At 47.0% G+C, this 12504-nt stretch overlaps 1 protein-coding gene across 1 annotated transcript in view; it reads right to left on the reverse strand.

Annotated features, from left to right (window-relative positions):
- The window catches only part of WWC3 (WWC family member 3), an 81716-nt gene that overhangs the window by 25408 nt on the left and 43804 nt on the right, over window positions 1-12504 (reverse strand). Inside the window, exon 8 of the mRNA XM_008055154.1 lies at window positions 4677-4919. Coding sequence (XP_008053345.1) covers window positions 4677-4919 — 243 coding nt within the window. The remainder of the gene's footprint in view (window positions 1-4676; window positions 4920-12504) is intronic.

Genomic DNA, 12504 nt, shown 5'->3' on the forward strand with positions numbered 1-12504 from the left:
CTGTAGTTCTGCTACTTTGAAGGCTGAGACAGAAGGATCGCCAGAGCCCAGCAGGTTGACACTGGGGTGGCCATGAGTATGCCACTGCACTCCTGCTTGGGCTCCTGAGTGAGATTCCAAATCAAAATAAAAAACATAAATAAAGTTACATGGTGCTAACTCCTCATCAGTAAAAACTGACATAGATAATGGCCGAGCATGGTGGCTCATGCCTGTAATCCCTGCACTTTGGGATGCCAAGGCAGGAGGATCGCTTAAGTCCAAGAGTTTGAAACCAGCCTGGGCAACATAACACCACCTCATCTCTACAAAAAAAAAAAAAATCAAAAAATAAGCTGGGTGTGGCGGCGCATGCCTATAGTCCCCCCTTCTCAGAAGCCTGAGGTGGAAGGATCACCTGAGCCCTGGAGGTCGAGGCTGTGGTGAGCCATGATTGTGCCACTGCACTCCAGTCTGGGCAATGGAGTGAGACCCCAATTCAAAAAAAGTCCACATAGACAAAAGCTCTTGGAGGTCTTCAGTGATTTTAGCACTGGAAGGAAGTCCTGGGACCAACAAGTTTGAGAACAGCTGTAATAAACACCAAGGAATAGAATATTTTAAGATTCCATTTACCTATCGTGTTTTAATTTTAGTTTTATTATTTAGACAGATGAAAATGACTTTTAGAAAGCAATTCTGAGTTGTACTAAGTGGATATCTGTATCTCACTCCAGAAGAGATGTTTGAGCTTCTGGAGAAGCACACCACCATTGAGCATTGACGATACATACTACTGGGCCCTCTCCTGAGCAACCGGGAAAAAGAGCTCCAGTGACTGACCTCAGCCATGAGGTGGGCTGGGACCCACAGCTAAGACATGTTGCCAAGACACTTTGTTGCTCCACCTCCTGCTGTGCAATTCCCTTGTAAATACGTGTGGGGGAAAGAGGGTCTTCCTTTCCTGCACAACATTCTCCAGATTTCACATTATACTTAAATTCCTACCAGAGGCTGATTAAGGGAGACAGCCTCAACAACCTCGTCTTGCCTTTCTTTTTCAGAAGATGTAGAGGGGAAAGTTTCAAAAGAGAGTTCAAAACACACTCTTCACTGGGTTTTCAAGGTAGAACTTAGAACCCATGCTCTGTATTTTACTCTCACAACCACAGGGAAGATTCTGGGGACGATGTCAAGTGAGTGTATCCTTTTTTTTTTTTGAATCGGAGTCTCATTCCATCATCCAGACTGGAGTGGAGTGACCGCTCCCGGCCACTGCAGCCTCGACCTGCTGGGCTCCAGCGATCCTTCCACCTCAGCCTTCCAAGTAGCCGGAATTACAGGCACGCGCTACCACTCCCGGCTGATTTTTTTATTTATTGTAGAGATGAGGTCTTGCTGCCCAGGCAGATCTCGAACCCGTGGGCTCAGGCAATCCACTCACCTCGGCCACCCAAAGCACTGGGATTACAGGCTAAACTATGGAGCCCAGACCATTCTGTATGTTTTGATATGTGGCTGTGGCACTGTCAGATATTTAAATTCTATATATATTTTATATTATTTGATTGTTGATGCATAATATAAGTATAAAATGGACAAAGAATATTGTCTCTATGAATTTGACCCTTTGGAATTTTTTGTGATATCTTCTGCTGCATAGGTTAAACTTTTAAAATAATTTAGATATCTTCATAGTGTCATTTTATTGTATATATTTAACTATCATTTTATGTTATATCAACTTTTTTTTTTTTTGAGTTGGAGTCTCACTCTGTCACCCAGACTGAAGTGCAGTGGCTGCTCCCAGCCACCACAGCCTCGACCTGCTGGGTCTCCAGTGATCCTTCCACCTCAGCCTTCCGAGTAGCCGGAATTACAGGCACCGCTACCACGCCCGGCTGATTTTTTTATTTATTGTAGAGATGAGGTCTCGCTGCCCAGGCGGGTCTCGAACCCGCGGGCTCAGGCAATCCACTCACCTCAGCCTCCTAAAGGCGCAGGATTACAGGGTGAGCCACCGAGCCCAGCAGGAGAGTGTATCCTATGAAAACAGCAACTAGTTCCAGAAAGCAATTTATTGTAGGGAATTTATCCAAGCTCAGTACAAGGCTGTCCATTTTTTTTCTTAATGCTTTTTCATAAATTCCAACTCAGGCTGAATCCTATTAGCTCAAATCCCAAATTAATAGACTCTGAATGGAGTTCTTTCTGAAGGCTGGCTCCACTCTCAAGGGCCAGGGTTCCAACCTGTTACTGAATCCAGCCATGTTTTCCATCTCTCTCCACTTTCATAGACAGACACATTTCTACGTGCAGCACAAGTTTAGACCATCTTTAATCATGACTTATTTTCAGACTCTTTTATCACAGTGAAAAAAGTTTTAGATCAATTCCCTGCTTCTATCCAATATGTCACCAATATGTCACACTTGTCATTATACTGAACAGGTGCATTTCAGGGTGGGGGGAGAGATCCCTACATACAAGACAATGCATGAGTGCCCGTACACAGTCTAATTTTATGCTGGTTATTCTGAAAGTTTCAGATGACTAAAAATATGATTTCCTTACCAAACAGAGGCCACGCCATCAGTAACTGAGACACCTAAACACTGTTCAGTACAGTTTATTGGCAGAAAACTGTCCAGGGCCCTACTAAACATACACAGCCTCATGTCCCTACCTCAAAGGAGATGCAAGTAAAAGAACATTAAGAACCACTGCTTTAAGCCAGGCTCGGTGGCTCAGCCTGTAATCCCGCACCTTTGGGAGGCTGAGGTGAGTGGACTGCCTGAGCCCGCAGGTTCATGACCCGCCTGGGCAACTTGGTGAGATCTCATCTCCACAATAAATCGAAAATTAGTTGGGCGTGGTAGCGCGCGCCTGTAGTTCCAGCTACTTGGAAGGCTGAGGCGGAAGGATCTCCGGAGCCCAGCAGGTCGAGGCTGCGGTGGTCACTGCACTCCAGTCTAGGCGACAGAGTGAGACTCCAACTCAAAAAAAGAACCATTGCTTTGAAAAGGAGGATAAGGCCAGAGTAAGGAGTTTAAGGTGGGAGGATGATGTGAGCCCCGGAGTTCTAAAGGTCATGGGAGAACTGTGCTTGGCATGAAAGTGCTTAGCACATGTATGTGCTCCTCCTTGGTCAAGGTCATTTAGTGGCAGATTCAGGAAATATAATTGGGACGATTTGGTCCTAGCTGAGGGCTCTGAGTCCTAGGAACCAGCACCTGGGTGGATCCCACAAGAGATCCCTATCTGGGTCGAAGCTGGTCCCGCACTGGTGTCCCAGGCCTTAAGCCAGGTACCAGGGGTGACACCAGCTCCATGGAGTTCTGTGGATTTGGATTCTGGTAGCACAGCCCAGGGCAGCCACAGGCAAGGGAGAGTGGGCATGGGGTCCTGAGAAGCAGGCAGCATCTGTGGGACCTAGTCCACCCCTTTCCAGAGAAGTGACAGGCACTCCCAGGCCCTCCTATGCAGAACACACATGCAGAAATAGCGAGGGTAGGACAGAAGGTCGTGCTTAACTAAAAATACAGCCACACAAGCGTGCAGAAGAAAACTTCCACCGCACAGTCCTCTTCCGAGTCAAAATCCCCTTGTGGTTCATTCTGAGTGAGATGATAGGGCACGCCGTCATCTTGGGCAAATTAAAAGTCACCCACCAATTACGATGAGCTGGGCTCTCTAGACACCCTCACATCCCTCTCAGGCCAAGACACACACTCATCCCCCATGAGGGTGACCGGTGACTATCCAAGCATAAAGAATGCCCAACAACACAGAGAGCAAACCTAAGATGTGAAAAAGCATAGGTATGAGAGCATCCGAACAGAGGAAATCATTCAGGGCTATTAAAGCCGATGTGGAGCTGATCACATAGAGTTACTTAGGGTCACAGTAATACACTGAGCCTGAGGGAGCCAGGACATCAACACACGGGGGTGGGGGTACTCCCCAGGGCCTGGCAGATGGCCACGGCTAAACCTTTGTGGCTGTGAAGTGTGAAAAGCAAGGCCTGGCTCTCGACAAAACCCGCGATCACACATAGCCAAGGAAAGCCAGGAGGCGTGGCACACGATAAAAGATTGCACAGCTCAGTGCTGGAGAACACAAAAGACACCACGCTGGCATCACATGTCCTGCCGGTGAAATAGCCTCAGGACAGATGGAGGAGAGGCACGCGGGAGACAGCCCCACACCAGCTGCTGGCCTCCTACTGCAAAGAGAGCGACTTCCCTGACAGAAATCAGAGGTGGAGAGAAAGCAGTTGGTGCATGTACACAGCACTGCTGCCGGCAGGAGCAGAGACTTCTTTCCCCAGACGACAGAGCTGTATCCCCACCTCTCCCACCTTCCTGTTGGTGACCTCTAGCCTGCTCAGGACATCATCCCACAAATATGAATGAAAGCACTCAGCACTGACTCTGGGAAGGGTGGGATGTAGGTGGGGGTCACCTGTCTTCCCTGAACAGGGACAGAGGCTCAGGAGCCCTGGGCACTTCCTGCAAGCGGAAAGCAGTGTCCCCCCAGCTCCTGACTCCCTACCCTTCCCATGTCCCCCAGTCAGGGACACTCCAGCAGTAGCTGTTCTGCATGGTCGTCAGAACCCCTCAAGCTACACATGAGCCATTCCTCAGAGCTTCTCCAGAGGGCTCTTCCCTGGAGGCCATGCCCGGGCCCCTGCCCACCTCTCCGTGGCGCCCTGTGCCGACGTGGCCCTCGCACGCTGCAGCTCCTCCTCCAGCCGCCCCCGCTCTGCCTCCAGCCGGGCCACGTCTCCTGCCGAGCGGCGCTGCTGAATGATGAGCTGGAGCTCCTGAAGCAGGGCCTCCTTCTCCTTGACGAGCTGCAGCCGGTCCCTGTCAGCCTCGGCCGTGCCGGGCCAGGACTCGTTATCCAGCCGGGCCAGCTGCTGCTGGATGCTGGAGACTCTGCGAGAGAAAGGGGGAGAGAGGTGGGAAGGTCAGTGCACCGAAACGCCATCTTCACACCTGCTCAGGATGCCACTCCGACCCTGTCCATGGACTATGCTAAGCAGTGAAATAACTCAAACCGAGGAGGACGTGGAAACGGTGGGTCAGGAAACGCTATGTCCTTTGCCGAATCTCCCTTAGCTTAGGTTCCAGGTGACAATCACCACAGTGTTCCTGTCTCAGACAACTGACAAAAAGGCTGGCAGCCCTTGACATGCCCATACTCTGTGTCACCTGGACTCCTGGTGCCCTACACGATACCACCCCAGAGTAGGAAGGAGCTGGCTCCCGTCTCCCACCCCACTTCATTGGTAGCTACCCACCTGCTGGCCCCCCAGAGATGCTGCTGGCCTCCTGCCTCCTTGGCTGTGCCTAACCACTGACAGCCGCCTTGACAAAGTAACAGGAGAGGAATGTGGCCACCATTGGGGCCTCTGAAGCCAGTACTCCATGTCTTCTGGTTCTGCGTGCTCCTTCCTGCACCAGAGACCTTGGGCATATATGAACTCAAAACACCTTGCAGAGAAAGAGGAGGTGCTCACCAAATGCTGAGCACACTGAACAGAACAGGCACGACTGCAAGTACAAGAGGGAGCGAGAGGCAGCCAGCCCCGAGTGTGTGAAAGCGGCAAGAGATCATCTGGGTGGGTGCAAACCTTGCCAGATGCATCAGCACAGTGATCCTCAAGGAAGAAAAACAGAGACTCATCACTTTCCCCACCCCTAAATTTCCAAGTGCTTGCCTGGCAGACAGCATCACGTTTTGTGTCCCAAAGTGCTGCTGAATGCAGATTAAGGAAAATAGACATGGGCTTAAATTTTTAAAGCATGCTTACGGATAGGAGTAGAATGTTTTGGCCCTTTCTGTAGGATTAAGGATGAAGAATATCTGGTTCCAGGCAGAAACTAGGAATGCCAGACTCAACCTGAACCCAGTGCTTTGGGCCCATGTGCACACGCCCCAAAACAAAACCTAAAGATGTTTCTGAGAACAGACAGCTATGAAAACAGGTAAACGGCAGGTGCACATAGCCCTGCAGCCACAAAGCAGTGTCCCCGGACTGGCAGTCTCAGCATTCCCGAAAAGTACGTTCCAAAGGCAGATTCCAGGTCCCATCCCAGACTTGCTGAATCTGACACTCTAGGGACAGGCCCTCCGGGGGCTTCAGATGTTCACTCACAGACAGTCACCGCTCTCAGACAGAGCTGCCTCCTCTACCGCCTGGCCTGGCCTGGAGGTTGCTGACTGGCCCTGGGGTTCTCAGAGGTCTGCATAGTGTGTCCTCGCTAAAATGAGCATGGCCTATGCAAGGCAGGAGTGCTTCTGGGACTGTTCCCCTCCTATGCCCAGGGTGCATGGCCCTAATCAAGGCTGGCTTCTTGCCTACTGGGTCCAGACCTCAGAATCCTCCTTGACACCTGCTCCATGTAGACACCCCCAACTGACTAGCATTGCCACACATGTTAAAACCTGCTGCCCAGCCCTGCGCCAAGTCAGGCTGCACATGAACTAGACCTGAGCCTGGGACTCATCGGCCTGGATGCAGGATGGGGCACAATTCCTTCTCCAGTTATCAAACCAATCTAAAAACCCACAGTTATGGAAGTTCAGGTATGCAAGTTACAAGCTAAATATATGCATTTTACTGAAGCCCAGCTCTCTAAGAAGGTAAAGAAACTAGTCGAACGTCAGTAGTTTTATTAGACAAGTTATTTTCTAACTTACTAATTTCCGGAAAATGTGTTAGAAAATGGTGCCAAATCATGTCACTGAAAAAACTAATGACAGAGGCAGCTGAACAGGGTTAGGAATCCAACTGGGCTTAAGCATTCACCTATGTCTAATTAGTGTAATTAAAATTTATGGCAGTCATATAACTGAGGCCCAAGGAAAACACACTCCAAGCAGACCAAATCAGACATTATACCCAATGACATTTCTGGAACATTCTACAGTAGTCTAAGACAAGTTAAAGACAAAGAATAAATACGAAAGACTTGAAGAACAATGAGCAAACCTACAATGTCCTCATACTTTTTTCATTCCCATTTATCTGATCCCCAGGAAAGCCTATCTGAGCTCAGCTAAAGATAGCCAGATCATTTTGTACTCACACTAATTATCATACATATCATACAAACAGACATATTAGAGCACTCCTTTGAGTTTTCTGAGACTTAAATGTGAGGAAATCAAGCTTCCCTTCAAGTCCGCCAGCTCAAGGTTAGCTGCTAACCTACAAGATGGGATTGCTGAGGGTGGCAGAAGGCAAATCTCCAGTAATATGCACTATCAGAAAAAAAGAATGAGGAGAACAAATGAACTACAGGAGGAAGGAGAGGCAAAGGGCAAGTTTCACAAGGCCTGCCTACCGCAGGCATAAAGAGAGAGAGCGGCCAAAATGGAACCATGTCCTGTAACTTTCCACAGCTGGCAGGGAGAATACACAAGGACATACGGCAAGGGACAAAATCTGGACAAGGCTGACTTCTTGCATCCCATCTGGAAATGCTGTTTGGCCGGTGCTGAACACCAGGCAACTGTTTCTGTGCTTAAGAATCGTGGGTTTTTCGATCATAAAATTTCACAACAATGCAAACAACTGCGTGCTCATTTCAGAGCTATCTATACATCTCGATGAATACTGGCATATGTTGGAAAGTGCAATTTCTTTCTTTGTCTCCATACTCCAGGTGTGGACATGTGGGGCCTGCTTCAGCAAGGTCAAGAGAGGTACGTCTATCTATCTGTCTGTACTGGAAGCCAAAAGCACTAGAAGGATTCCTTCAACAATTGATTGCTCGTACAGCTCCATGGGACAGACAGGATGGCTTTGCCTTTAAAACCCTATGCCTTGTCTACAGTGCTATGGGCCGGAAACGACCCATCTGCTGGGAGTATCATTAGGATGTTCGGTTTACTTGAAGAAACAGACTTCCTGCCTAAGGCTAAACACAGATGGCCTGAATTTCGATGCACCTTCTTCTGCATCCATGCCAAACAGGTGATCACTGGTTGGAACCCCCCCCTCCCGTGAGTACTGTCATTCCAATTCTGGGTATTAAAGGAAAAACAATTTCCAGAAGGATTTTTCTTTGAAATATCACTTCAGTGAAATTAAATACATGGAAGCAAAGCAAGGTCACGGTTGAAGTTTGCAGGAAAAAAAGAAAAAAAAACATTTCCCAAGCTCAAGCTCATTTGTAAAGAGAACTAAGAGCAGTTTAAAATTGGAAAGGGTTATTTTTCTCCAAGTCAACTATATTCTTTAGTGATTCTTATTTTGATTGACATTTTATGGCCTATATAAAACCTCTCACAAATGCCTTTACAAGCTTTAAAATAGATGGCCTCATGCCCTGATAGTGAAGAAATGAAAGCAAATGCTCAATCAAGCAATCAGGTTTCATATTTATTATGTGATTTCCAAATTCTATTCCCTAAGCAGGTCTAACATAGACAGACATAAAATATGAATCACTTTTCCCTTACGATTTTTGCCCAAACACCTTTTCTGTTACAACCCAGGCACCATTAAACCATGAATGGAAACATGTATTTATGCCACAGAAACTACTCAGACCCTCACAATTCACATGGAAATCTTCAATATAACTTGCAGTTTTCTAGGGAAAAAGTGTACTTTTAATAATAAAAAGTTTTGATGTCTATCAAGAGTAATCCCCAATTATTTGAATTTATACCTAACATCTGCAATCTAGTGTATATTTCTCATGTTCCTAAAATCCTGCTGCTTTCTGGAATAGCAAACAGAATCCCAGGCAGCCCATGGTCCCATCTGATGGTGATGAGTTGTGACAGATCTCAATGCCACATTCCAGGACATGGTGTCAGCCTACAGTCTCATGCCTTCAAATTTCAATTATGGCTACAGGTTTGATCCTTCTTAAGTTTTCTCTTAGTTTTATTTTTGTAACTATTTAAATGAAAAGCAAAGGTTAAAGAAAATGTCAAATGAGGTCTAAGTCAGAGATGGATGATGAAATCACTTGAGCTAACTGAACTAAATGCTGATAAACCAGCGTCCATTCTGCCAACTCTTCACAATGAAAATGTAATAAGTCTAAATCTAGAATATGCAGTGTCTACTAACACACCAAAATCTCACCCTGTCTTCAGCTCTTCCCTGCCCTGATATCTTCTCTCCTTGGAACAGATATATCTTCTTTAAATACAAAGCAGAAAGCCTACAGGCTTCTTCGCCTTGACCCAAATGGGGGGGATGGAGCTACAATGGCAAAGATGTTTTTCCTAGTTTCTCACAGCCGTACCCCAACCCCCAAAACCCAGAAACAAAGTCACTTGAGAAATGAAGGGAAAATCCACGTGACTGATCAAATTCAACTGGAATCATAACACTGCACTGATTCCTGACAACTGATGAACAGCAGGACTGATCCTGGCAACAAAAACTAAGACGCAGAGAAACTGGATGGAATGAATGTTTTGTTCCTATCTGGACTGAGTGTTTCTATGGCAACTGCTACAGTTTGTGCACAGTTCTGGAACAAGTGCTCTTAGGTTAAAAATAAGGAGCCATCTGCGTCACAGAGATTGCTTCAAGAAAACTTGCTTTTTCAACTTCACTTTCTGAAATTTTTAAGCCAGTAAGGCGAAAATACTCCTATCCTAAAGTCTGCCTTGAGAATACAAAGAGATGTTCCTGAAGGAAAAGGCACAAGCAGACCTTTTGGTACATTTCACAGGACCCAGAGTTGAAAACACACAACTGGTCACCATGAGAGTAGTTTGGTCAGATAATTCTCTAGAAATCACACCACCACTTGGAATTAAGAGTTCCACTTCGACAAACTTCCTTTAAATTTGAATACATAGAAAATTCCTCATGGTCCAGAACACTACATTTTGACAATTTCTCACATCTTGGAAACAACCTCAACTATAGATATACAAGGAAAGACTTCTCTGAAATGTATAAAGGTATAAACTTAACTGTTTAGAAGTGGCAAAGCACTGGAGGTTCTGCAGAAGATAGGCGTGATGGTGGTTCCTTTTATGGGTCAACTTGCCTGGGCTAAGGCATGCCCAGATAGTTGGCAAAACATTACTTCTGGGTGTGGCTGTGAGGGTGCTTCTGGAAGAGCTTAGCATTTGAATCAGTAGACTTAGTAAAGATGATCTGCCCTCACCAATGTGGGTGGGTACCATCCAATCCATTGAGGGGTCGAATAGAGCAAAAAGGCAGAGGAAGAGTGAATTTTCTTTCTCTTCTTGAGCTGGGACATTCACTTTCTCCTGCCTTCAGACATCGGAGCTCCTAGTTCTCAGGCCTTCAAACTCCAGGACTTATACCAGCACCATACCCACCCCGTTCCCCAGTTCTCAGGCCTTCAGACTTGGACTGAATTACACCACCATCTTTCCTGGGTCTCCAACTTGCAAATGGGGGGACTTCTCAGCCTCCATAATTCCGTGAGCCAATTCCTCTAGTAACTCAGTCTCTCTCCCTCCTTTCCTCTCCCCCTCTGCACCACCCTCCACCTCTTCCCTGTTGGTTCTGTTTCTCTGGAAAACCCTGATTAATACGGTAGGAAAACTAAACTTTTCAGGGTGAAATGATTTCAGAAATGATAGCTGGGAGACTGATGTCCAAGGGTGAGGTGGCAAAAGGAAAAGACCAAATACTGAATTGTGGTGCTATAATAATGAAAGTCTATCTGGGCAAAAGAACGGGACGCATGATGTTCACTAGCTTTGGAGTGAAAGAGCACGGAAGGCCACATTATTCTCCGCTAACACTGCCACTAGAAACAATGTGTTCTTTTTCACACTTTGGTGAGTCAACAGGGGTACATAATGCTTTCCTGTTCATGGGACACTGCTTCTCATGGGGACATCAGGGGTGTTGTGTCCCAGGTTGATCAAGGGGCTAAGTGAAGAGTCCATGGACAGGACCTCAAAGCCATCGTGCTCTGACTGTGGTGCACATCACCTGGCTCCTGAAATGTTAACACCTGTTCTAGATCTAGCTCTGGCCAAAGAACTGCTTTCCCCCTCTCTGCCCATGTCTGTGTTATTCTAACCACATGCCTCATTGAGAGACAGTCCAACAGAACACTCAGAAGAAGCAACTATAATGGAATCCCTAATCTGATGCTGGGTGAGACCTGATATTAACTCTCCCTCAGCTCAACCTGTCTACGGAGTTGGGGTGGGGGTAAGGTTGTCTTGACAATGCTACACAATGTGTAAAGTCAAGCACCTTGCCAGTGCCGCTGAGGATAATGTGACCTACAGTTAAGTAGCTCACAAGTCAGGCATATGAGTGCAATCACCAGTCAAGCCTCAACTATAAGAACCAACTTGTAATGATTGGAGGCAGAATATAATCACTCCAAGGGGACTGGAGACATGCAATGCCACATCAGAGGACAAGACCCCAGAGGGGCCTGTGATCAACTACTCAGTGAACTGTGATCATCGCGGAGGACTCCGCTGACAAGAACACTTCAAGGATGTTTCTAAGCTGCTTCAAGCACCAAACTCGTTGTCAAAATCCAGATCTACCTTCTAAATGATCCTCAATCCTCATGTGAGTCTCTGGAAACTCTCTTTGGGGCTATTCTCCATAGTTCCAGGAGGGTGCCATCTCTCACATTTCTCACAGGCCAGTACAATTCAAGAAAGCAGGTGGGGTTGGGAGACTAATTTAGGAATGTCAACTTTTATTTTGCCAAGTAAAATACTTTGGAAAAAATACCAACTGATATCAACTTCTTTTCTTTTCTTTTTTTTGAGTCACGGTCTCACCCTGTTGCCCAGTCTGGAGTGCAGTAGCATGCTCACCAGCTACCGTAGTCTCAACCTGCTGGGCTCAGGTGATACTTCTACCTCTGCCTTCCGAGTAGGTAGAACTATAGGCACACACCACCACACCCAGCTAATTTTTTGATTTATTGTAAAGATGAGGTCTCACCAAGTTGCCTGGTCTCGAACCCTTGGACTCAGGCAATCCTCTCATCTCGGCTCCCCCGCCCTCCAAAGTGCTGGGATTACAGGTGTGAGCCGCAGCACCAGCCTATCAACATTATTTCATAGGAGAAAGATGTTTTAACAGAAAGAATACACACACACACACACACACACACACACACACACACACACACCCTCGGCTATGCACAGACAGAGTGGGTGGGCAGACGGGCCGGTGGCAAACTGAGTTCCATTTGTCCTCTGGCTACTTCTTAGCCTGATCGACTTGGGTTAGTCTGTTAACATCTCTGCAAAATGGGGAGGAGGATGCGGGTGGTGGTGGTGGTGGCGAAGATGGTGATAGCTGACATTTCTTGAATCGCACTGTTCCAAGTGTTGGTACACATTACCTCATTTAGCTCCAACAATATCTCTGATGACACAGGGCAGGACATCTATACCTGCCCGCCGACATCCTGTCCAGACTGGGATGTGAATGTGCTGTTGGGATTGGGATGGAGGTGAAGGTTATCAGAAACAAGTAGGAGAAGGGGAAGGATCCCAGGATGGACAAGCAAGGGACACCTG

This window comes from Carlito syrichta, unplaced genomic scaffold (assembly GCF_000164805.1).
Source record: "Carlito syrichta isolate Samal-C Ts95f unplaced genomic scaffold, Tarsius_syrichta-2.0.1 Scaffold301730, whole genome shotgun sequence".
In the NCBI taxonomy this organism is placed as follows: Eukaryota; Metazoa; Chordata; class Mammalia; order Primates; family Tarsiidae; genus Carlito; species Carlito syrichta.